Here is a 26,585-nt window from a genome sequence, read left to right as displayed (position 1 = left end):
TAGGATTTGATCTTAAAATGATAAAAAAATGAGTTAGGATTTCATCTTAAAATGGTAAAATGAGTTAGGATTTGATCTTAAAAAATGAGTTAGGATTTGATCTTAAAATGGTAAAATGGAGTTAGGATTTGATCTTCAAATGATAAATATTGAGTTAGGTTTTGATCTTAAAATGGTAAAATGAGTTAGGTTTTGATCTTAAAATGATAAAAATTGAGTTAGGATTTGATCTTAAAATGGTAAAATGAGTTAGGTGACCCATATTTTTGCTTCACCTTGTTAGTTGACCCAGTAATTTTCTCAGTTTTGTGAAGTATGCTGTGGAGGTGCATTTCACTCATCTTGCTTTGTCGGTAGGTTTTGAAGTTTCTGACGGGAAGAAACAATATCAGTGCCCCACGTGGTCAAGTTTCTGTCTTTCCAAAGATTCCATATGATTGCTAATGGTACCATCTCCCATATTTCCTTCCTGTTTATTCTTTTTATGGAGGTCCTCTCATTGTATCAGGGGCGTGGAAGAGGGGGTGCCATAGGTGCGACGGCACCGGGCCCCTCTCACACGACAAGAAAAATCGAAGAAATTGGGCCCCCTCGAATAACTTATTTCGGTATAAATATTTAAAGGACTAAACCTTTATCATAACTTAGTTGTAGCTCATTTGGTAACCTCCTTGTTTTACAAACAAGAGGTCAAGAGTTCAAATCTCACTACCTTCATTTTTTTTCTTTTTTAAATATCAATTACAAATATATGCTTCTAGACTAATGATTCAAAAGAAGTTTAATAAGTATTGTGTTCGTCCTTTTTTTTTTCAAAAATGATTCTTGAAAATTTGTATAGAATTAAAATTAATGTTTTTTTATCTTGAAAAAAATAAATGGTTGGCAAGTTATTTTGTCATAAATATTTTTTTTAATTGTCTTAAATAGTTTGAAGCATCAAACATATTCAATTGTTATATTCATTCACATTCATCTAAAATATATCAAAAATGAATTTAGTCACCAAAGTAAATTTTTTTGGTTAACTATGATACGTATAAGAAATTTTTTCGTCTTATATTATCGAAGGGCCCCAAATAAAACTTCGCACCGGGCCCCGTTTTTCTCAGCCACGCCACTGCATTGTATTAGCATTTGATCTATATTGTTTAGACTCTGGGTCTTTAGCGAGTCTGAAAAATAGCTCCATATATTGTTTTCCACCGAGCAGTTTAGGAACAAACGATTTATACTTTCCTCCTCTGACTTGCATAGAATGCATCTATTAGCCAAGTCCCGACTTGCATTTTCTAATTTTAGACTCCCAATCCTCTTATTATCACCCATAACTACCTTGCTTAGTATCATATGCATGTTTGAAGATATATTAGTCGCTTTATATTAATATGTTTGACATGGGGAGCTGATTTCTATGCATCTTTGAAACTTTACATACTCTTTTCTTTTGTGAAATTGAGCTAAATCTAGAAAAGAAGCTGATTTTTATGGATCTTCGACACTTTACATATCACGTGCATATCATTGGAGATAAATTGAGCTATATATTGCCAAACATGCAAATTTAAACCATGCATTATATTTCTTTTCACAATAAGGTTTTATTATAATGAAGGATTCTCATGAGATACAATATAAGCTGATTTTTATGGATCTTCGAAATGGCATTGTTTTGTTAGTATTACTTGAGTGTTTTCTTGAGAATATGCACTTTATCTGTTATTTACTTGTTTGCAGATTACACTACATTAGCAGCAAATAGTGTTACGTTACCTAAGTAGATGATTATGGGTGGTTCTGTTTATGTACATGGATTAAGAATATTGCATGTATATGACTATTGGTTATAAATTCCCAGAGGCTGTCATTTCCTTTTATAAATTAAATGATCCCGAGGTTAATAGAGTTTATGTACATGGATTAAGAATATCACCTTATTGTTTGACATTTTCCATCTTGTTTATATTAATGATATGAATCCTGCAAGAGGTTTGCATTTCTCGCATAAGGAATGTAATCCAACTAAAATTAAGTGATCAATCACATTAAATGACAAACAATAGGTGATTTTATTGTCGCTGCAATCGTATTACTTTCTTGCTTTCTGCATAAAAGTTGGTTTATTCCTATTATAATTGCAGTCCTTCAAAAAACTGTTTCAAATTCAGGCATTTCAACATTATTCACAAACAAGCATTAGTGTTAATTTTATTATTAACATTTTGGCTTTTAGGTCGAAACAGTTGCTCAATTTGGTGTTATTTTCCTTCTTTTCGCACTGAGTCTGGAATTCTCTGCAGCAAAGGTTGGTTTATGTTCTCATCCATGTGCTTTCATCCAACTTCAAATGTTTAATGTATATTTGCAATAATAGATGTCATATCTTAACATTTGCAGCTTAGAGTCTTTCGAGCTGTTGCTGTGCTTGGAGGCTTACGTCAAATTTTCCTATTTATATGCTTATGTGCATCTTGTTAAGTTTTACAGCTCCGGTATGTCTGATAATCCTGTGTTCATTTTCAGTTATGACAGTTTTCTGCCTCTTGTTAAGTTTTAATAAAAAGATTGACTATTTGAGTGCTCTATGTCTCTCTGCTTTTCTTTAGGTGAAGAAAACTTTTTTTAAATTTTAGAACACTATGTCCTCTTACATTCATATGCAGGTTAATTAACTTCAAATTTGGAAGTACAAATATGAATCAACTTTTATCTCATAATCTAACTCTATCTTCTTTTTACTGTAGTCTTATTTGGTGCATACTGTTTGTCCTGTTCCCCCACTCTGTTTGCCATCATTATCTAGATCCAGTTCTCTTGCTATGATTTGAATTTCAGTTTTGAAAATTTGTTAGGTTTTTCTTGATTATCAAGACCATAGCTGTAAGAAACTATGCCCTTCAAAAAATTAATGCACCATACTTTGAGCTTAAGAATGTTTTGAGAGTAGAGCCAAATATGTTATTCTATATCTCTCCCCTGTCTTTACTTTAGCTTTCGTGTCTCTGCAGCTATGTGGTGGTAAACCTTCAAAAGGGATTTTTGTTGGTGTTCTATTATCAATGTCTTTAGCAGTTGTGGTAAATATCTGATGCTTCTTTAGAGGAGTGAATTATTATGCTAATTATCAAGCCCAATAAGTGACCAGTGCTTGATTGACATATATTTCTTCCCCGAAGTTAATGAAGAAATTTATAGCTCGTTTAGGTAGCTCCGTAGCTATCCAAAACTTGGTTACAGCACTTATTTACCGCTTAAGTAATCATCATCTCAAGAAACGAGGTTGGGCAGCAGCCCTGGGTAAGCTTCCAACGATAGACTCTCTCAAGAAACGAGGTTGGGTTATACCCAATAGGTGTGGGAGATGTAAGGAGGAAGAGGAGACGGTCTCTCATCTGATGATCCATTGCTCGGAGGTCGTGAAGTTATGGAACTATTTCATTAGGTCTGCTGGAGTTAGCTGGTTCATTCCAAATAGTCTAGTTCAGCTGCTGTCTCAAGAAGGGTAGGAACGATGGTATTTTTAAGGACTCCCCTCAGGCGTTCAAAGTGGCGGAGGAAGATGTTTTGGGTGTTTTGTTTCATTGGAGTAGGTCTCTAGGTTGGACTAGGGCTTACTCGTATTTTGATTTTGTGTCGAATTGGGGAGGCGTCTTGAGCTTGTAATCGTATTTTGATTTTGTATATCCCCCCTTTTCTTCTTGTCTTCTTTGTACAGTCCCTTCATTCTTTTTCCCTTTAAATTAATTCAAAATCTTCAAAAAAAAAATCATCTTCTGTCACCCCTAAACTGATATGTTAGTTATTAGAATTCTAGAATGATTGGTCGAAACCTGAAAATTACTTGTTTTTAAATTTCGAAGACTTGTTTTCCTTGATTACTTTCAAAAAAGAAAGCATGTACATAAGGAGTTTATTGCATGATCTAAATCTACTTTTTAGTTGTTGAGAATTTTTAGACCATAAACCAGAAGATCTCTGTCTACTTTGTCGTCATTCCGTGCTGCTTTCCTGCCTTCTTTTCTCTTTTTCTTTGTTGATTTAAGTTGTGCTAGTCAACATGGCAATTCAAGTTGACTCTCCTGGTGCATTGTGTTATTATTAGGTTCTACTAGACTACTTTGATATGGTATTTTACTTTATAAGCCCCATCGTCATCACCATAAAGCGCATACGCTCTTTTCATTTGCCACTGATTCTTTATACATTAGTTTTGTGTTTGTTGTAAAGGACTCCAGTGAAATGTCAGCTCCCCCATTTATAACCTGCTTTAGGATACCGTGACACTTGTTTCCAATAGTAAAATGTTCATCGCAGCGTTATCCCCCTTTTTGTTTGAATTGTCAGCATGCCTGCTCGATCCTTGACCACTAAGGTGGAAGACTAAACCTCTTGCCACGACAACCAAGGGTTGTTGGCAGCATTATCCTTGGTGTGAGCTGAGAATTAGAATGTACAAGCAAAACATGACGAACTAGTGTTTCTGCCTCCTTCGTGTGAGCTGAGAATTAACTACAAAGATTTTTTTATGCCCTACCCATGTTCACTTTCATAGAAAATATACTTAATGACGAGTTATTAATACTCCATTTGCAACTTTTTTGCCGCACTTTTCCTTGCTAGCATAGTAATGCTATTGCTAATCAGTGGCATGCCCATGTCCTACGGAATCATGTCGATATTTTACTGGCATCAGTTATATTGGTGATCCTTAGTGGCTATACAAATATTCGTGATAAACTTTTTTTTGTTTCCTTTTTTATTTGAAACATATAGATCAACTGAAAGAAGTAGAACCATTTTGTAGGTACCCCATTGCTCTCCAAGTTGATTCTTGCTGTTATACATCTTTGAGTTCTATTACGATGGTTCTCCCTCGACACCACTCAAAGTGAGGTAAATCTTCCATTGTTTTTCAAATCAAAATGCTTGTTATCGACTTATCATTTACCTATCGCATTTGATACAGGGCTTCGAGAAAGACCATAAGCCCGTTAAATACCCAAGCCGGAAAGTTCTTATGGCCCGACACGTGTCCTGTCCGAAAGGAGAAGTACCTGTGTGCTGTGTGTACCCTGCCTGAGCCAACACCCACTCCTAATTTGACCACATTATGCGATTCTTGAAATTCTCTTTTCTCTTTGGTCTTCCAGATTGTATATAATACGCCGATGTACTTCGACATGACAGTGGTAAAAGAATTGCTCTAATGGTTCATGATGTTCGAGGCTCTTGAATATAAAGCACACACCAGATTTGGTATATAATGGACTTCTTTAAGTACTGTCGAAAGCCCAATAGTGCGACGAGGAGTTAGATCGGAGTTCCTAACTTTTTCTGCAACTTGAGGTAATTAACTCTTTATATTATCTCTGTTGCATATCCCTCCGTGAAAATGGAAAGTTGGAAACAACTAGCAGAAGAAGCTGTAAACTTTCGAAAAAAGAAAAAGAAACGGAAAATAGATGAAGCACAGGTTTAGCTTATAACACGAGATAAAAACATACTTTTAAATAGAATAGGAGGTTTGAGTTCAACTCATTGTCTTTTGCTACACCTTGATGTATGCCAAATTTTGTGTAAAATAGTTTCTTCATTGTAATGTAATTCACTCTTCTTCTTTGTTATCTTCTTGTTTCGTTCATAGGTTAGCCAGTTTGCATAGGTTTTGAAATGGCGGTTTATCAAGAGTTGGGTTGGGGCGCCCGGTTAAACTTTTTGAGTAATGTAGTTCAGGTTTGTCTTTGGAGGGGACTCTGTGTTTCATAAGTAATGTAGGTAGAGGCCTTGTTCGCTGAAAACTGTTTGTAATGGAACTGAATGATGCTTACCGCTTTATTGGAAGTGTGGAAATTTAAAAGCCATTCAGGTGTAGAAAATTTTTCAGCTGTTTCAACAAACCGAGGAATTAATGAATTCTCCTGATCTGTAGAGGATCTAACGGGTATAGTCCTTGTTGTCTTTTATCTATCTTGATCGTTGCCATCAATGTTATCATTAACACCTTCACCATTCTTTATAATTTCCAGTCCTTGGAAATTATATATAGTCCAATAACCTGTTAAAATTATGGTAGTCAAATGATATTGTTCACCTTCACGATTTTGCCACATAGACTTTGAGTATCACATATAGGCCATAACTTGGAAGGGCTTACCTGTGCATATCTAGTATGCAAGAAATGTGTCTTATCTGCCTTGACCTGGTGATGTTGTCTATTCATTGTGTGACGACATGCGATGCCTTCTAATGTAGCATTTTGTTACTCTTGACCGTTTGGGACGAAATTACTGTTTGAGACCCAGTGATATTATGGAAGCAGAAGAGTGCACATACCATAGGAGGAGATTTCTTAGTGGTTTGACGTAGGCTGCCCATGGATCCTTTTTACCATATTTAGTTAATAACTTTTTCTGTTTTAGATCAGCTTGATAGTTTTTCTTATCATATTTTCGCTTAAACTCTGTGGAATTGAGAAAATTTGCCATACTTAACTGCATATGTTTCCTCATATTCTTGTCGATCACCTTGTGAGCTATAATTATTTGGTGGCTTGGCATTATAATATCATATTTCCCTGTTCGTATTTCAAAAACTTTCTGAAGGGGTTGCTCAATTAGGCAGATACATGCTCTTTTGGAAATCTAGATTGTATCGTATTAAACTGGTCCAATTTGTGACCTGCTTCCCTTTTATACTTCCTCCAAATGCTTGATTGGGTTTTGAAAATGGACACAGGTACCACAACATAGGCTAACATGGCCCTCACTTCTTCAGCACCCATTTGTTAGAGAATCCTCAGACGAGGTGGAGGCAACGTAATGTGTTTATTTTTTCTATGTAAAACTACAAGAAATAGCTGTCCATATTGCACTTGATATCTATTTTGTGGCTTAACATTCAGTTCCAAGAGCAATGGAGTTGCTTATATCTCGTTTTTGATAAATACTTGACAGGAGTTGAGAGTAGCAACTGCTGCAAGTATGGGTAATGATGCAGCTTGGAGGGGAGAAGGTGTCTGGACAACTTATGCTACTCTACCTGAGAGTGAGGCCCTTGATTTCCGTCTTTTACGTCTTGCCTTTTGCAGTATTTAAGAAGTCCTGCTCTTACTGCTCCAAATACTTTGTTACAGTCAAACCTCATCCTACAAATGCTTGTGAGAACAAACGCAACCGAGGTCCTGCCTGTGATGGTAATTCAGATCGCCATGTTGCAGCCATTGACCATCCATTGCCAAATGAGGAGCTCCCGGGATTAACAGTTCCAACTAATGTTGTTCAGTCAGGTATATTTGAAATGATCACTGCTATTTTTTTTGCATTTTGATATTCTTGTTGTCCAACTAATTTTTCTATTACCCCCCTCACTTAGTAGTATATTAACTAATTCGAACATGGTAGTAACACGACTTTCATATTGGTGGTTTGGTGTCTGTTTGTTGCTTTTTGACCTATTGTGCTTGCTAGGAGTACTTGTTGTTCTCTGGTTATTAATCGATAAGTCGATTTCTCTCTGTCTTGGCTTGATTTAGACAGAGTTTCCTTTCTCTAACTTATAGAGAGATAAACTAATAAAGAATAATTAATATTCCTTCTTTCGGGCTAACCGTGATAGGTGTTAATTTAGTCGAGGCAAGAATAAATTCTCTTTCCTTAAGACATTTTACACCCCCGTAACAGTACCAAACGTTAGGGTGAATGCCTTCGGGATACAACGACTAACCTTTCAGAATTTTAAGATGGTACTTCTATATTCTGAAAGCGGACGAACCTGTGTCAGTATTATGAGCTCTTGGACTAATGCGAATGATCTTCTAGACGCTTCTGAAATTCAAGTTCACTCGAGACTTCTTTCTTCCTTTTCTAGATATTCTAGTCTATCCAGAACCTCTAGAAAAAACTTCTTTAATTAGATATTCTAGGCCAACCAGAACCTCTAATTGTTAGAAGGGAAGAGAAGAAGAGAATGAATTGAATTGATGAAAAATGAAGTGGGTTTGATGGGTTTATATAGGAATTGAATAGGTGTATAATGTCTTTTGGGTTCAAAAGACATAGCTGTTCGAAACCAGGGGCTATAACTGAATATTATAGTCGGTTTGATCTTGGGCCATTGGATCGCGCTTGAAAACGCGGACGGAACGCTGGCCGTCAGATCCGGTTACGCGTGCCCGCGAGAAGCCCGCAGATGAAGGCAGCTACCGTTAGATGCTAGCCCGGATCTATCCCGAACGCGGAAAGAACGCCATCTGTTGGATCGCGCGTAAACCCGCGCGATGAACGCTGACCGTCCAGATTGACGCGCGTCCTCTTCGCGCAAATGCCCCCTAACATGACTGTTCCTCTTTGACAGTTCAGTACCTATTTCAACCGATATTTCGTTCAAACTTTAACCTTGAATTTCTCATTCATCCGGAATCGGATTTGAGTGATTCTTGGCTCTAAATTGTAGAGCTCGACGAGACGAACGCAATGGCGCGTTCCGTTTCTGAGTTTGACGAGTCGGCTCGAGCCAAAATAGGCTCCGATTCCAACAATCCCCCACATGAATGAAAATTTGAGGTTTTATGCTATGATATATGCAGACATACTATACTGACAGACTGACACTGACAGAGCTCATAAGCGGAACTTCGCTGCATCGGAAGAAGGTAGTCTTTCGACTTTGAACCTTTCCTAGTGAATAACTACAAGGTCTACAAGGACGGCAGTGAACTTTACGTCTTGAACTGGGTCCTGGGAATTGTAATCCAAAATAGTTATCACACAGCTAATCCCTTACTAACTTAGGTTCTCGGTTGTGTTCATTTCGGCCCTGAACATTCCCGATTTCGTGTGTGCTTTAGAGAAGTCTGCCTAAACGACCTTCTCACGGAACCGGCATCAATTCACACACATATAGGTTATCCGTACTAAGGTATCCTGCTATACCTCACGTTAGAATCAAGTTCTAAGTTTTCGGATTAATTAAAAGCTTAATGCTTAACCTCTCAACGCAGGTAACACTGTTGTCATCCTAGGAATGGGTAAGAGATAGAGATCTCTTACAGTGTTACTGTCGAGTCAGGATATAGCTTCAGTTGCCCTTTGAACCTAGATCGTGGGATCTCCAGTCATCTAGGTAGGGTTTCACCATGCCTTTACTCATTTACTTAGGCGTTAGCCCCATTCCCTTTGATGATGCAACTACTAACTCTCTAGATAACCCTTTTGTAAATGGATCCGCTAGGTTATCTTTGGATCTTATATAATTTATAGTTATGATCCCTTCAGAGAGAAGTTGCTTAACGGTATTATGTCTCCGACGAATGTGTCGAGACTTACCGTTGTACATCTTGCTTTGTGCCAGTGCAATCGCTGCTTGGTTATCGCAGTGTATGTTGATTGCAGGCACCGGCTTTGGCCATATTGGAATATCTTCAAGGAATTGTCGCAGCCATTCTGCTTCTTCCCCTGCTTTATCTAGAGCAATGAATTCTGAATCCATTGTGGATCGAGCAATGCACGTTTGCTTCGAAGATTTCCATGATATGGCAGCCCCTCCCAGTGTAAACACATAACCACTGGTTGACTTAGTGTCGTCGGTATCTGATATCCAATTTGCATCTGCATATCCCTCTAAGACTGCGGGATATGTGGTATAATGGAGTCCGTACTCCTTCGTCTTTCTTAGATACCGTAACACTCTCGTTATGGCGTTCCAATGTGTGTTATTCGGGTTACTCGTAAATCTACTTAGCTTACTAACTGAGTAGGCTATGTCTGGTCGAGTACAGTTCATTAGGTACATCAGACTTCCAATAATCCGAGAGTACTCTAATTGTCTTACTGCGCTCCCTGTATTCTTCATTAAGTGAATACTTGGATCTATCGGAGTATTCGCCACTTTGAGGTCATCTTTGCTGAATTTTTCTAAGATTTTCTCAACGTAATGCGTTTGAGATAGACTTATCCCTTCAGCCGTCTTGGAAACCTTAATTCCAAGAATGACCTCTGCTTTCCCTAAATCTTTCATATCGAAAGTTTTCGAAAGCATCTTTTTAGTTGTATTAATGACATCTAAATTATTTCCCATAATTAGCATGTCATCTACATACAAACATAGAATAACACATCCTTTAGCAGTTACCTTTGTATAGACACATTTATCACATTCGTTGATCTTAAATCCGTTTGATAATAATGTGTCATCAAACTTTAAGTGCCACTGCTTCGGAGCTTGCTTTAGCCCGTATAGTGATTTCACTAACCTACACACTTTCTTTTCTTGTCCCGGAGCTATGAACCCTTCTGGTTGGTTCATATATATCTCTTCTTCGAGTTGTCCGTTTAAGAAAGCGGTTTTCACATCCATCTGATGAATTTCCAGATTATATAAGGATGCTATAGCTACTAACACTCTTATTGAGGTGATTCGACTAACTGGAGAATAGGTGTCGAAATAATCTAACCCTTCTTTTTGTCGGAATCCCTGTGCGACAAGTCTTGCTTTATACTTGTCTATAGATCCATCTGTTTTCAATTTCCTTTTGAAAATCCATTTGCAGCCTAGAGGCTTGCAACCTGGTGGGAGGTCTACTAGCTCCCATGTATGATTTCCCATGATGGATTCTATTTCACTATTAACAGCTTCTTTCCAGAATGGAGCTTCTGGAGTAGCCATTGCTTCTGTGAAAGTCCGAGGTTCATTTTCTACCATATAGGTTAGAAAATCAGGACCAAATGTCTTAGCTTTCTTTGTCCTTTTCCCTCTTCGAGGTTCGAGTGTTGTTTCCTCGATTTCCATATCATCTTCTTTAGATGTTTCTAGACTTTCCTCTTCCTCATCTCTTACACGTTTTCTACTTTCAGATGAGACTTCTGAATTCTGTTTGAAAGGAAAGATGTGTTCAAAGAACTTAGCATCTCTCGATTCCAGAATGGTGTTTACGTGTATATCTTCGATTTCAGACTTCTGTACTAGAAATCTATAGGCGCCACTATTTATTGCGGGCCCTATGTATACACAGTCCACAGTTTTAGGTCCTATCTTGACCCGTTTAGGAGGAGGGACTAATACCTTCGCCAGACACCCCCACACTTTCGTGTACTTAAAGGATGGCATCCTTCCTTTCCATAACTCATATGGAATTTTACCGGTCTTTCTATGGGGTAACTTATTTAATAAGTGATTCGCCGATAATATCGCTTCCCCCCACAAGTTCTGAGGTAAACCAGAACTTATCAAGAAAGCGTTCATCATTTCCTTTAAGGTTCTGTTTTTCCGCTCTGCTACACCATTTTGTTGAGGCGTATAAGGAGCCGTTGTTTGATGAACTATGCCATTCTTCGCACATATCTCGGCGAAAGGAGATTCATATTCTCCACCTCGATCACTTCTCAAAGCCTTAATCTTTTTATTAAGTTGAGTTTCCACTTCGGTTTTATAAAGTTCGAACTTATCGACTGCTTCATCCTTACTTCTTAGTAAGTAGACATAGCAAAACCGAGTGGAGTCATCGATAAAAGTGATGAAGTACTTTTTACCTCCTCTGGTTTGAACCATCTTTAAGTCACAAATGTCACTATGAATTAAGTCTAGAGGTTCTGTATCTCGTTCTACAGATTCAAACGATGTCTTGGTCATCTTTGATTCTACACATGTTTGACATGTTCGTTTTGAATCAATTTCGACTTTTGGAATTAACTCTAAGTTCATTAATTTCTTTAATGACTTGTTATTCACATGTCCTAGTCTTTCATGCCAAATATTAAAGGACTCACCAATATAAACTGAATTATTAACTTTATTAATAATAGACGCCTTTGGCGTTACAGAGGTTACATTTAGTTTAAATAACCCCCCACATAAGTAGCCCTTCCCAACATACATCCCATTCTTAGACAGGACGAAGTTGTTTGACTCAAAGACTAGTTTGAACCCATTCTTACTTAGAAGAGAACCAGAAACCAGATTCTTTCGGATATCTGGAGCATGAAGTACATCGTTCAAAGTTACTTCCTTTCCTGAAGTGAACTTCAGAATGATCTTCCCTTTTCCTCTGACCTGGGTGGTTGAGTCGTTTCCCATGAACAGGGTTTCTCCTTCACTTATTTCGTTATAAGAGGAGAAGAGGCCTTTGTCACCACAAATGTGACGAGTAGCTCCGGTGTCGACCCATCACTCTCTCTGGTTGTTAACCAGGTTGACTTCAGATACCACTGCACAGAGGTTCAAGTTCTGAAGTTTCTCAGTCACTTCTTCGGCTTCAGTAACCATAGCACACAGGTTCTGAGTTTCGGTATCTTCTATCAGCGAGGCTTGGTCATTCGGCTTCTTTTGTCTGTTGCCGGTTTTGGAACGACAATCCTTTGCCATATGACCTCGTTTGCCACAGTTGTAGCATAGGCCGAACCTCGTCTTTTTCTTCGGCTTTCCTCCGTCTTTAGACAGATGCTTACGCTTCTTACTCGGACCGGTCTCTACGACGTTCACATTCGAGAGTCTTTCAGAGTTCTTCTCGGCAATGCGACTGTCCTCTTCGATTCGAAGCTTTAGGATGAGTTCTTCAAGGCTCATATCCTTATTCTTGTGGCGGAGATAATTTTTGAAGTCTTTCCACCCCGTGGGTAATTTTTCAATTAGGGCTCGGACCTGGAAAGGTTCATTCGTTATCATGTTCTCTGCCTGTAGTTCCTGTAGGAGACTCTGCAGTTCTTGGACCTGGATCATAACTGGTTTTGAATCAGTCATCTTGTAGTCCAAGAATCGTCCTACGATGAACTTCTTGACACCCGCCTTCTCAGTCTTATACTTATTGATAAGGGTGTCCCACAGTTGTTTAGACGTTTCTATAACCGAATATAGATTATAGAGTCCGTCATCTAGACTGTTCAGGATATAATTCTTGCACAAGAAGTCTTCTAGTTTCCATGCCTCTATTTCAGCGGTACGCTGTGCCTCATCCTCTATTTCTGCATGGGTGGGTCTCTCCTCGGTTAAGTATTTAACCAGACCCAATGTCGTTAGGTAGAACATCATCTTCAACTTCCATCGGTTGAAGTCAGTTCCTTTGAACTTCTCTGGTTTTTCCCCATTATTTGTGTTAGGCGGAATAACTCGCAGAGTGGTTCTTGTTCGTGCCATTTCCTTTTCTGAAACACACAGAAAGTATACCAAATTAATATCTTATAACCAGAGAAATAATAATAAAATGTCTTAAGATTGTTGTTCTCTGGTTATTAATCGATAAGTCGATTTCTCTCTGTCTTGGCTTGATTTAGACAGAGTTTCCTTTCTCTAACTTATAGAGAGATAAACTAATAAAGAATAATTAATATTCCTTCTTTCGGGCTAACCGTGATAGGTGTTAATTTAGTCGAGGCAAGAATAAATTCTCTTTCCTTAAGACATTTTACACCCCCGTAACAGTACCAAACGTTAGGGTGAATGCCTTCGGGATACAACGACTAACCTTTCAGAATTTTAAGATGGTACTTCTATATTCTGAAAGCGGACGAACCTGTGTCAGTATTATGAGCTCTTGGACTAATGCGAATGATCTTCTAGACGCTTCTGAAATTCAAGTTCACTCGAGACTTCTTTCTTCCTTTTCTAGATATTCTAGTCTATCCAGAACCTCTAGAAAAAACTTCTTTAATTAGATATTCTAGGCCAACCAGAACCTCTAATTGTTAGAAGGGAAGAGAAGAAGAGAATGAATTGAATTGATGAAAAATGAAGTGGGTTTGATGGGTTTATATAGGAATTGAATAGGTGTATAATGTCTTTTGGGTTCAAAAGACATAGCTGTTCGAAACCAGGGGCTATAACTGAATATTATAGTCGGTTTGATCTTGGGCCATTGGATCGCGCTTGAAAACGCGGACGGAACGCTGGCCGTCAGATCCGGTTACGCGTGCCCGCGAGAAGCCCGCAGATGAAGGCAGCTACCGTTAGATGCTAGCCCGGATCTATCCCGAACGCGGAAAGAACGCCATCTGTTGGATCGCGCGTAAACCCGCGCGATGAACGCTGACCGTCCAGATTGACGCGCGTCCTCTTCGCGCAAATGCCCCCTAACATGACTGTTCCTCTTTGACAGTTCAGTACCTATTTCAACCGATATTTCGTTCAAACTTTAACCTTGAATTTCTCATTCATCCGGAATCGGATTTGAGTGATTCTTGGCTCTAAATTGTAGAGCTCGACGAGACGAACGCAATGGCGCGTTCCGTTTCTGAGTTTGACGAGTCGGCTCGAGCCAAAATAGGCTCCGATTCCAACAGTACTTACATCAACATGTGTCGTGTGAAGCGCAAGAACTTATTGCCTTGCCTCAGCTTCCTTAAGCGAGCACAACTGTCATGGGAAAAGCATCCCAAAACTTTTAATTGTCACCTAGAATGTTTATCGTGTTTAAGTAATACTGGGTTTCGTGTGAGATTTTTCATGTACATCTTGTGTGTACTTGCACAAGATCCTGTTAGGTCCACAAATACCGTTTGAGTTTGATGCCATGTGAATATAATTAGCAATGGTTTATTTTATTGAAAAAAAATTTAATTGATAAAATACCTATACAAGTGAGTGATAACTCATTGGAATATTTATTTGCTGTATGTGATAATGTTTACCGGTGGCGGAGAAGGGAACAAAAACTATTAATTCACTCTTCATTTACATTCTACACAGAAAATTCTTCTATTTAACACAATTCATTGCAGATATGTTTCAATTAGTTTTGTCCCTGGTCAGGCTGCCAGGTCTTGGATCGGCTGGAAAGTAACGAACAGTAAAGGGATGAAGTTTCGTTGGTCAAGATAATGAAGCTATATCCCTTGTTTTAATGCCACTGAAGAGTTGGTCGAACTCTTACAGGTGAATTGAAATAGTTTCATCTTTCCCTTCAATCCATACATATGAACTACTATTCGATGATCTATAGTTACACACATACAAGATTTTCGTGTAAAATTTCGTCCAAAAAAATCGAGATTTCGACCGAAATCTATGGAAATTTCGAAATAGTTCAGAGATTTTGAAAGATTAAAGAAAAACCTGGTTAATTCATTGTTTTTTTCTTGTTTTCTTCATCGTATGCTCTTGGTTTCTTCTTCTTATCTTCTTGATTTCTATGATTTCATATTTTAAGGTGATTTTAGAGGTGAAGAAGAAGAAAACTGGATTAGGGTTCATATGGGGAAGAAGGAGAAGGGTTACGGCTGCTGAAGAAGAAGAAAAGGATTAGGGTTTTAAAATTATAAGTCTAAAAGCCCCTCTAGAAACTGTTATTGGCACCCACTTTCTCACTGTCCCTAAGCCTTCGAGGGTGCCAGTAACACTTTGTACGGGTGCTTTAGAAATTTAATACTAATTATTATTTAACCCCTGAAAAAATTCTGAAGTGAGTATAACCCCTCCAATTAACAGAATGGTTAAAATTTAAGAACATTTACCCCCTAAACTAACTATTTATGGGTTATTAGGGTTGAATAAGTGATATTAGCCCTCTAACTTCTAGTTTATTGCATATTAGGCCTCCAAGATACCAACCTTTCATGCTAAACAAACTTTAATAAAGATTATAAAATTTCGAAAAATTTGCAAAATTTCCACACAGACCGAAACGTTTCCACGAAACGTTTCCACTTTTGGACCGACCGAAATTTCCACCGAAACCGAAGTTTCATTCCTTGCTCTACATTCTTTATTTCTTGATTCAATTGACTAGTGCATCTGGTGTATCATATATAATAAATAATCTTACTCTATAATCCCAAATGTACACTACTGATTACTTTATATTTACACGACAATGTTTCCCCACTACCAACTTGCATTTCTAATTTCAGACTCCCAGTCCTCTTGCCTCATTAATTTCAGACTCCCAATCCTCTTATTATCAAGGAATGAAACTTCCCGTACTCACGGCAATTATTATCGTTGTGAAGTTTTGACCATTGGACACCAAGGTAATAATATTAACACTAATAGTAGATGGAGAAGGATTGAAGATGTCCCACCGTATTCACTATGGATTGATTCTGTTTGTGTGAATGGTGTTATTTACTGGACCACTTCATCTCTTACCTATTGGGTGTCAAAACGTGATTATCGTCCTGTATACGTAGTGGCGTTTGATGTAGGAAGTGAGAAGTTTAGAACAATCACTATCCCTGATTTCATTCTTGATTAGTCTCGGGATATCTTTGACCGACGTAAAGATTTTAAGGGAATTGTTAAATTATTGGAACTAGATGGAAATTTTGCTATGGTAGATAGACTGAACAATTGTACGTTCAAGATGTATAGGTACGAAGATAATGATTACAACGACAATAAGGATGAAATCAGCGGAAATGCTACTAGTCTTAGTAAAAAGAATGGAAGATGGAGTGAAGTTAGTAGTATTAAGCTGCCTTTTTATATGGAAGAAAATTATTATGTTAAGTTTCACACTTTTGTGGGATCAGATGATAAGATTTTCGTAACATCAGTTGCTCGGAGGTTTGGGGAGAAGAAGAATTCTGTGTCTATTTATTGTTACAACTGGAAGAAGGATAGTTGGACAGAGGTTGATATAAGTGGAATCCGATCCTCAGTTCCACAATCATGCCCTCTTACCCTTTCTACTACGTTCTGCGAAAGTCTATTGTCCTTTAACAATCACAATGCCCTCTGACGCTACCGCGGTAGTGGAAGAGTCAATTTCACTTTATTTAGAAACTTTATTTGCCTCTTTTTAACTTATTTTTGCGTTCATTTTCATGTAATTTTGTTAGTCTTAATATATGTTTGGTTTTCTTACCACATCCCATTTATAAGCTCTCTTTCTCTATCCGGATCTGCTTTAGAAAATAACAAGTAAGGAGTAATTTTTTTTTATTCTTAATCGGAAATGATGTGGGAGTCGAGAGTCAAACCGACAACGAACCAAAACGAGAGGAAGGAGACGACTAGAAACAGTAGTTCGCCAGGCAGGTTTGGAAACAGTAGCTCGAGTTAAGCCCCAAGAAAAATGAGACCAAAGGCAAGGAGAAGTATAAGCTCTATCATGTGAACAATTAACTTGATATAAATTTATTCTTTAGAAACTTACTAGGGTATAGCCCGTGCCTCCGACACGAAAAAAATCATTGAGCCAGAATTCTAGTTTTTTATAATATGTGTATGTTTACATCAGACTCCACCTTTGCAAAAACAAGCTAGTCAGGAACTTCAAATATTATTTAAATTTTTTTCACCGGAAGTAACTAACAGAGAACAAAAGACAGATTATTTTAGAGGCAAATGGGTGGAGAGAAAATTAAGAAGAATTTTCAAACACTGGAAGTAAATAACAAGAAAACGCTAAAAATCTACAAATATACTGGATTTTTGTATTTACCTCTATTATTTATTACAAAATGAATTCATCGTGAAGTTACGGGTGTTTACTCGGGAGTACTCAAACATGATATTACAAAATATTCGCTCAAAATCTACAACTATACAGATTTTTTTGTATAGTCCTGGTTAAAATTCAAGAGTTTCATTTTGTAAGAAACTCTTGAAAGTAGACAATGTGGGACTAAATATTTCGTGGTCGATTTCTTCTCTCTGGAAATCAAAATCACAACAAAGAACAAACCTCTCTCTCTCTCTAACCCTCTGAAGAAAAGGGAAATCTGGAATTTCAGGTAAAGATCTTGTTACTAAGAACTTCAATCTTTGATTTCTTTATCTGTTAAAATAGGAATGAGATTTGGGTATTTGAATACATGAACTTCTTCTTGATATACTTTTGCTCCTAGGGTTTTAATGGTTATATGATTTGAGGAGTGAGAAAAAAAAGTGGGTTTAATAGATATAACTTACAGGATTGAATTGAATCTCAAAACCCCACAAATTTTAACCAGGACTAGTTATCCTTAATCCATCTGAAAATTCAATTTTTTTCTTATTACTCTAATTAGTGTTTGCTTGCTAATAGTATAATTGAGTCGGTGTGTCGCCCAAAGCCTTAGCCGTTGTCGACACTGACCCCACTTCAACCATCTGACAGAGGTACTGGTTTTTTTCTTGGTGAAAGCTCCGAACACTCTGGTGAGCGAAGTGGGACGATCACAATTGCTGACTAATTTGTCTTATAATTTTTTGTTTAGCGGATTAGAATCATCGAAAACACAAATCATGACAGTCCACATAGGATTTCTGCCTAGAGTTTGACTGATTTTTCTTGTTCCCTTGCTTTTTTATATTTTCCTTAGTACTCTAATGAGTGTTTATTTGCTAATAGTATAACTAGGTTGGTGACTAATGGTGAAGAAGTAAAAGGGAAATACAAGAATTGATCAATATTTATGATTTGTTTCTCATTCTTTGAACAGACACAATCAACCATTATTCGACCCGATTCGAGCTTTACTGCAATGGTTCATAATTTGATTTACATTGTGTTTTTTCTCCTCTACTTTCGCCTTTCAGTGATTACCTCACTATCTCTCGTCCACAAAAATATGTAAGCGTTCTTCTTTATGTATTCTATACGTTGTTAATTGACGAAAAGAGTGGAGAAAGCCAGTCTACCCATGGGTGTGAGCTGATTCTTTCATGAATTATGAAGTTAAGAATGTGCGGTATTCCGTAAGAAAAGAAGAAATCGTAAACCCATTTTGAAGATTATGAAATTGTTTTGTTATTGATGACTATCCTAATACCCAAACACTTCACATTTTACAGAATGTCGTTACACATACTTTCTTTTCCTGTGGATTTTGGTTCCTAGATTGATGGTTTGACTAATTTTCTCTAGTGAATAATTGCGTAGGATAGGTAACAAGGTTTTGAAAGTCGGAGAGGAGCTACACCAAGAGAGCTTACCGTTGCAAATGGGTTCTCGCCTTTATCGATTATACGGGCTCAAATCATCTATGTGCTATGAAGTGAAGATATCATATCCAGCTTCTGTATGTACACATGTTTCTTCGTTTTATTTTTTCTTGGTTTTGTGTGCTTCGAAGTTTTCTCCATGAAATCTCACTAAGTTCATTGACTTATATATTCCTGCTTGCTTTACCATTCAATTGGTAAGAGACAAATCAGATGTTGGCTTCAGAGCGAGAAGAAGATTACTGAATACGGAGAAACTCATCTTCAAAGCTGATAGCAATAACGAGCTTGTTAATCAGGTTTGATTTCAATAATAACTAGTTGGCATCAGCCGAGTAACTTGGATATCAGATCGGGAAAGGGGTAGCCCGAGCCGACCATATGTCGGATTTTCTATTCACGTGTTTAAAATCTTTATGATGCAGAGTCCTGATAAAAGTGAGCAATACGTTCTTGTAACTGTGGAGCCTGCTGGGATCGTTGCAAAACCACAAGTGAAGGAGAGAGAACTCGTCATTTTCAATACAGGTAATCAACAATCGTTCATTTCCTCCCTACATTTATACTTAGATTTTTGTTTTACCATTTATGTTGATACTTATTATAGAGAACTGGAACACCAGATGCTGACGATAGTAACTGAAAATACGCCTTTCTTGATTTTGTGATGAAATTATGCTTGTGGGGAAAAAATGGTCAAGGGCAGTGACTTGCTCTCACTTTGATTGTGTTGGAAACCCTGATTGGTGTAAGTTAATTTTCCAGTATTTCAGTTTTACTCTTGGCAACAAACGAGAAGACGGTTCTTAGATGAAGATGTGAATGAGCTATATATCTCCTCAGGATCAAAGAATTAAATTTCGAATGTCGAAATGACTGAAATATTTCCATTTCCATGCCTACCGAAATTCCATCGAAACCAAAATTTAACTAATTTCCTCTTAACAATGTCTTGTTAGTAAAATAAATTTCGAAATTTTTATGTCGAAATGACAGATATATTTCCATTTCCATGCCTACCGAAATTTCCGCTAAAACCGAAACTTCATTCATTGCTCAGGGTTCATATTCTTTAGATACCTTTCAGGTCTACTTGTTCCTGAACAATATACAAATTACAAAATGTATGCGCAACCCGAAAAACTGAAAGAGGGAAACAAGAATGCCGGGTGCTACTCAAGAGTAGAAACTACCTTTGACTTTTGGGCTGTGCATATGAATGTTGTATATATGTTGCCTTACCAAATTCATCTCAACATTAATCGAGTAACTGTCCCTTAACAAGTTTATAGACAAAGTTATTCAGGAGTTGCTCATCCTTTTTGGTCTTTGAATCCTCGATGACTATTGATTCTGCTGTGGGTTTATAAGTAGTTGGAACTTCGAATTTTTTGGGATTTAGTTTGAATCAGTAGAATAGAGTTTGTGATATATTTATATGTAACATCTATATTGATACACAAGGGTGCGTGTGTGCCCGCACAAATATGTCGGAATTCGGGAATGGGGGATGGACCCGTGTTGATCTCGCTCCGATTGCCTAACCAGCAGATTGACATATATCATTTCACTCCCCTCGCTGACATGCATTTCTCACTAATCTGTTGCCGTTCATCCTTTGTAAGTTTGAATGTTATATATATTCGAACTATATACTCATTAATTTCTCTATCTATTCTGGAAAACAGTCTGTGATGAGCTACTATTTGGAATCCCACACAAAGCTTGCTGGGTTGGAGTTCTGGTGGTATTATGCCTTAGACTGGCATTTCTTGTACTATATTTTTTTCCATCACATATGCTGAGGAGAAATGAAAGCTTACACTCTGTTAACACCTTCCCTTTAAAGTATACGTAATTTTGTTTAGAAATACATTTCAGAAGCCAGCCATGAAGATTTTGTTTGGGTACAAAATATTATTCATTTCATATCTTGGAATGCTAATTCAACCAGATTTCGAAATTTTGGTCTGGTTTCCATCATTGTTAGAGATGTCAATAAGGTGGACCAAGCTGCCGACAACCCTGGGTTAGAGTTAGTGGTCACGAACTTGGTTTCTGACCAATAGCCAAAGTGCCACCTGAGCTAAACTGGCATGTCCTTGTAAAGGCAATAGGCTAGGTGCATGCCCAAACTTAGGCTTGTTTAGAGCTTGGGGCTTGGCCTGCCATGTGATTATGATGAGATTAGGCCAGATGGGATCTTGATGGGTTTGGCCTTCATTGATGGTCTTGGGCCTGGCTCTGTGGGCTTGGGTAAGATGACACCTCTATGACCCCTATCTATAATCAAATATAATGGGGATTTAAATAAAAACACAACAAATACTACTGCCACACAGTCACAGTAAATGGTCCAAGAATTTCAACCACAGGATCATATGATGGTGGACCCCGTTCATACAACCTCATTTCATCACAACTTGGCTGGAGTAAGTGGTCAGGAACTTGGTTTCTGCCTTCTAGGTCTCTTGCTTTGATACTTGATACTTGAAATTTGATACCTGAAATTTTCTCTTACTTTAGATCGTTTCATATTCACGATGTTTTCAATTTGGATAATGAGAATCGAGCAGATGAAACTCCAACACCAATAGACTCAAAAGTTTGGTTCTTGTGGTGTTGAACACTCTGACATGCCTATGTCTTTACTTTTGATTTGTGGGAGTGGTGATACTGTACTTCACAAGGACTACCTTAGTGATCAGATGTTGATTTATATATCGGAAATTGTATTTTCAGGACAACATCTTCAGTATATCCAGTACAAAATCAATATCTGTAGTTCTGTACTACAATTGGACTTGAGGTAAATTTACTGTGTGAAGTTGTAACTAAAGTTATAACCGGCTTTAGCGTTTCCGTTCAAGTGCTTTACCAACACTCTATTTAGTCTCTTTTCAGATTGATATCAGCTTTGGTGGTTGTCATTGTATCTGCAACCTGTGGTGACATTGCATTTGCTTGTGCTGGTCAGCTGGTCTGAACATTACTTCTGCCTTAGCTTATTCATGATGTTTGCAACTATAATAATATGTTGTTTTGATAGCCAACAAATTCTGAGGATTTAATTTAACTCATCAATGCCTTCAGACTGGGTATTATCGTGCCATCCCTTATATTTTTTTGTATTATTTTATTGTAGGTCTTCACTGGATATCTGCTAGCAGGGTCACTTGTCGGACCAGGCGGTTTTGGTTTTGTTAGTGAATGGTGCAAGTATGTTTATTCTTCATTATTTTGGAAATTTTCTGTCTAAGTGATTCGACCCAAGCATTCGCGGAAGATTTGCTTTCAGTCTTTCTTTTTATATTTATTATGTACAACAAGATATTACGAAATTGACGATAATGTGTTCGGTTGGATTGTAGATATAAGATAATCAACCTTAATAGGGGTTTAACCTCTATTAATATTTTGCAATCACTTACATTTTTATTGCTAGTACCCTTCTTGCTGTGGTTGTTGACTGGTAAGGTTTAGCCTCAACGATATAATTAACACAGTAACTCCTCTGATTTATGCAAGTTTGACAGAAAGGACTTGGGTAATCTGCATTAAGTAGTCAAGGCAGACATTAACTGCATAGGATAAAACTTTCATTGTCTATCACATGGAGTTCCAATTTATAAAATTTAGCATAGGAGTTGGTTTGTTACTATTATAATTGCAGTCCTACAAAAAACTGTCTCCCATTCAGGTATTTCAACATAATTCACAAGCAAGCATCATTGTTAATTTTCTTATTAACATTTTGGCGTTTAGGTCGAAACAGTTGCTGAATTTGGTGTTCTTTTTCCTTCTTTTCGCACTGGGTCTGGAATTCTCTGCACCAAAGGTTGGTTTATGTTCTCATCCATGTGCTTTCTTCCAACTTCAAATGTTTAATGTCTATTTTGCAATAATAGATGTCACATCTTAACATTTGCAGCTTAGAGTCGTTCGAGCTGTTGCAGTGCTAGGAGGCTTACTCCAAATTTTCCTCTTTATATGCTTATGTGGTTTTACATCTTCGGTATATCTGATAATCCTGTGTTCATTTTCAATTATGACAGTTTTCTGCCTCTCGTTAAGTTTTGAAATAAATATTGACTATTAGAGTGATCTATCTCTCTCTGCTTTTCTTTAGGTGAAGAAAACTTTTTCTAATTTTAGAACACTATATCCTCTTACATTCATATGCGGGTTGATTAACTTCAAATTTGGAAGTTCGAGGAACATAATCCAACTATTTGGATGCACCAATAAGTTCAAGGCCTCCTATTCATTATAGTTCATTAGTAATAAAAATTAAGTAATGTATCACAAGAAATGACAAACAATAGGTAATTTTATTGTCGCTGCAATTGTATTACTTTCATGGTTTCTCCATGTTATAAATTTATGTAACTGGCATTTATCACTGTTAACTCTATTTATTCTGTCTAACTGTCGTAGGTACTTACCTCTTTAAGAAAAGTGATTCTAATATCTGAGTTGGTAACATCATTTCTCAAGATTTTTTTTTTCTGAGTTTATCTAGTAATTGAAACCCCGGGGTTCATATGTTTTATTCTTTCATTGGACTTTTCCTCTTTGTATTTTTTTATGACGCTGCTCTGTAGTAGCTATGAATTTTAAAGTTGTATATAGCAAAACCATACGCAACTATGAAATGTCTTTCTTTCCTCTATGCTTGTATACTTGATTGACTTTTAACTTCCCTTGAAAAATGCAGTTACTTTTATTTTATTTGTTCACCAGGCAGTTTTGGGAACAGTAGCTCGAGTTAAGCCCAAGAAAAATGAGAACAAAAGACAAGGAGAAGTATATGCTCTATCATGTGAACAATTACTTGATATAAATTTATTCTTCTGAAACTTACTATTCTTTCATACACTAGTAATGAAGATATCTTACTAGAAAAGAGAGAAGCGAGTAGAAAAGAAGACAGCTTGAAATTTGATACTTGAATTTTTCTCGTACTTTAGGTCGTTTCATATTAACGATGTTTTCAGTTTGGATAACAAGAATCGAGCAGATGAAACTCCAACACCAATAGCCTCGGCAATTTATTAAGCTTGAGCGTACACCTATAACCCTGTCTCCAGACTCTCTCGTGACCGATGTGGGACTATCACAATTGGTGACTAATATGTCATAATTTTTTGTTTAGTGGATTAGAATCATCGAAAACACGAATCATGACAGTCCACTTAAGATTTCTGCCTAGAGTTTGCCTGACTTTTCTTGTTCTCTTGCTTTTATTTTTATTTTTTCCTTAGTACTCTAATGAGTGTTTGTTTGCTAATAGTATAACTAGGTTGGTGACTAATATGTGTTATAATTTTTTTGTTGCTCTTCTAATGGTGGAGAAGTAATGAGCTAATATAAGAATTGATCAATATTTATGATTTGTTTCTTTTTTATTTTGAACAGACACAATCAACCATTATTCGATCAGATTCGCGCTTTACTGCAATGGTTCATGTTTTGGTTTACAGTGTGTTTTTGCTCCTCTGCTTTCACCTTGCAATGATTACCTCACTATCTCTCGTCCACGAAAATATGTAAGCTTTCTTCTTTTTGTATTGTTCATGTTGTTAATTGATGAAAAGGCTGGAGAAAACCAGTCTGCCCATGGATGTGAACTGTATCTTTCATGAGTTTTGAAGCTAAAAATGTGTGGGTTTCCTGAAAAAAGAAGAAATCGTGACCCTATTTTGAAGATTATGACTTGTTATGTTCTTGATGACTATCCTAATACCCAAACACTTCACATTTTACAGAATGTCGTTACACATACTTTCTTTTCCTGCGGATTTTGGTTCATAGATTGATGATTTGAATCATTTTCTCTAGGGAATAATTGCGTAGGATAGATAACGTCTTGAAAGTCGGGGATGAGCTATATCAAGAGAGCTTACCCATTGCAAATGGGTTCTCGCCTTTACCGATTACACGAGCTCAAATCATCTATGTGATGAAGTTAAGATATCATATCCAGCTTCTGTATGTACACATGTTTCTTCGTTTTATTTTTTCTTGGTTTTGTGTGCTTCGAAGTTTTCTCCATGAAATCTCACTAAGTTCATTGACTTATATATTCCTGCTTGCTTTACCATTCAATTGGTAAGAGACAAAACAGATGTTGGCTTCAGAGCGAGAAGAAGATTACTGAATACGGAGAAACTCATCTTCAAAGCTGATAGCAATAACGAGCTTGTTAATCAGGTTTGATTTCAATAATAACTAGTTGGCATCAGCCGATCTACCTGAGTAAATTGGGTATCAGATAGGAATAGTGGTAGCCGGAGCCGATCATATGTCGGATTTTCTTTTCAAGTATTTAAAGTCTTATGCAGAGTCCTGATAAAAGTGAGCAATACGTTCGTGTAACTGTGGAGCCTGCTGGGGTTGTTGCAAAGCCACATGTCAAGGAGAGAGAACTCGTCATTTTCAATATAGGTAATCAACAGTCGTTCACTTCCTCCCTAGATTTGTACTTAGATTTTTGTTCTACCATTTATGTTGATACTTGTCATCTCTAAAAAAACGATATTAACTCGTCTGCTCGACTAAATATTGAAAGACTGTAAGACAGAGTTTGGTTAGAGAACTAGAACACCGGACCGGTGACGGCAGGAACTGAAAATTCTCAAACATTAAAACCAACAATTAATTGTACTACAATACACCTTTCGTTGATTTTGTGATGAAATTATCCTTGTTGGGAAAAAATGGTCAAGGGCAGTGACTTGCTCTCACTTTAATTGTGTTGGAAACCCTGATAGATGCAAGTTAATCTTCCTGTATTTCAGTTTTACTTTTAGCAACAAACAGGAAGATGGTTCTTAGATGAAGATGTGAATGAGCTATATATCTCCTCAGGATCAAGGAAGTAAATTTCGAAGGTCGAAATGACCGAAATATTTCCATTTCCATGCCTACCGAAATTCCGATTCAAACCGAAGTTTAACTATGTTTCTCTTAACAATGTCTTGTTAGGGAAATAAACTTCGAAATATTTACGTTGTAATGACCGAAATATTTCCATTTCCATGCCTATCGAAATTTCCGCTTAAACCGAAACTTCATTCTTTGCGCAGGATTCATATTCTTTACATACCTTTAAGGTCTACTTGTTCCTGAATAATGTACAAATTACAAAATGTATGTGCAAACTGAAAAACTGAAAGAGGGAATGCTGCTCAAGAGTAGAAACTACCTTCGATTATGGGGCTGTGCATATGAATGTTGGATACATATTGCTTTACCAAATCCATCTCAACATTAATCGAATAACATTGCCGTAACAAGTTTATAGACAAAGTTATTGATGACTATTGATTCTGCTGTGGGTTTTTATAAGTAGTTGGAACTTCGAATTCTTTGGGATTTTGTTTGGATCAATAGAGTAGAGTTTGTGATATATTTGTATGTAGCATCTATATTGATGCAAAAGTGTGTGTGCGTGCGTGTGTGTGTGACGTGTGTGTTCTCGCGTGTGCGCGCGCGCAAGTGTTAGTGAATTCCTCGGCTCGGATAAGTGGGGAATGGGGATCTACCCGTGCTGATCTCGCCCCGATTGCCTAATCAGCAGATTGCCATATATCGTTTCTCTCCCCTCGTTGACATGCATTTCCATTCCCAAACATTTTTGCTAATTTGTCGCCGTTCATCCCTTGTAAATTTGAATGTTATACATCTTCGAATAATTTACTGATTGATGATTTGAATCATTTTCTCTAGCG

General features: G+C 37.3%; 1 protein-coding gene and 1 long non-coding RNA gene across 2 annotated transcripts; both read left to right on the top strand.

Annotated features, from left to right (window-relative positions):
- The first annotated feature begins 302 nt into the window (after positions 1-302).
- Positions 303-17,000, top strand: LOC147540624 (uncharacterized). Its single transcript, XR_015225613.1, has 12 exons — positions 303-446; positions 2,234-2,305; positions 2,398-2,492; positions 3,009-3,077; positions 4,805-4,893; positions 4,967-5,346; positions 5,645-5,941; positions 6,736-6,815; positions 6,954-7,044; positions 7,133-7,285; positions 14,737-14,949; positions 15,602-17,000. It is a non-coding gene; the product is annotated as an uncharacterized LOC147540624 (long non-coding RNA).
- A 408-nt stretch (positions 17,001-17,408) lies between these two features.
- LOC147540623 (uncharacterized) lies at positions 17,409-26,573 on the top strand. The gene is made up of 15 exons (XM_086641714.1): positions 17,409-17,660; positions 18,351-18,481; positions 18,791-18,895; positions 19,055-19,151; positions 19,278-19,380; positions 21,595-21,661; positions 21,757-21,832; positions 21,998-22,071; positions 22,618-22,690; positions 22,784-22,867; positions 23,596-23,658; positions 24,271-24,401; positions 24,969-25,065; positions 25,197-25,299; positions 25,941-26,573. The coding sequence occupies exons 2-15, from the start codon at positions 18,393-18,395 to the stop codon at positions 25,964-25,966; spliced, it is 1,188 nt and encodes a 395-aa protein (XP_086497840.1). The 5' UTR covers positions 17,409-17,660; positions 18,351-18,392; the 3' UTR covers positions 25,967-26,573.
- Positions 26,574-26,585: the final 12 nt, after the last annotated feature.

Source organism: Eschscholzia californica, unplaced genomic scaffold (assembly GCF_041429995.1).
Source record: "Eschscholzia californica isolate CP2 unplaced genomic scaffold, dmEscCali1.0.p SCAF_5, whole genome shotgun sequence".
NCBI classification, from domain to species: Eukaryota; Viridiplantae; Streptophyta; class Magnoliopsida; order Ranunculales; family Papaveraceae; genus Eschscholzia; species Eschscholzia californica.
Note: the sequence above shows the minus strand (reverse complement) of the source record. Positions and strands in the feature narration are given on the sequence as shown.

What these genes read in the sequence shown, in the direction of transcription:
- LOC147540623 (XM_086641714.1), top strand. Translation starts at nt 18,393, where the DNA reads ATGGTTCATAATTTGATTTACATTGTGTTTTTTCTCCTCTACTTTCGC. An exon ending in AGAACAAAAGACAAGGAGAA is followed by an intron (nt 23,659 to 24,270) that starts GTATATGCTCTA and finishes TATTTTGAACAG; the next exon opens with ACACAATCAACCATTATTCG. An exon ending in ATAACGAGCTTGTTAATCAG is followed by an intron (nt 25,066 to 25,196) that starts GTTTGATTTCAA and finishes AGTCTTATGCAG; the next exon opens with AGTCCTGATAAAAGTGAGCA.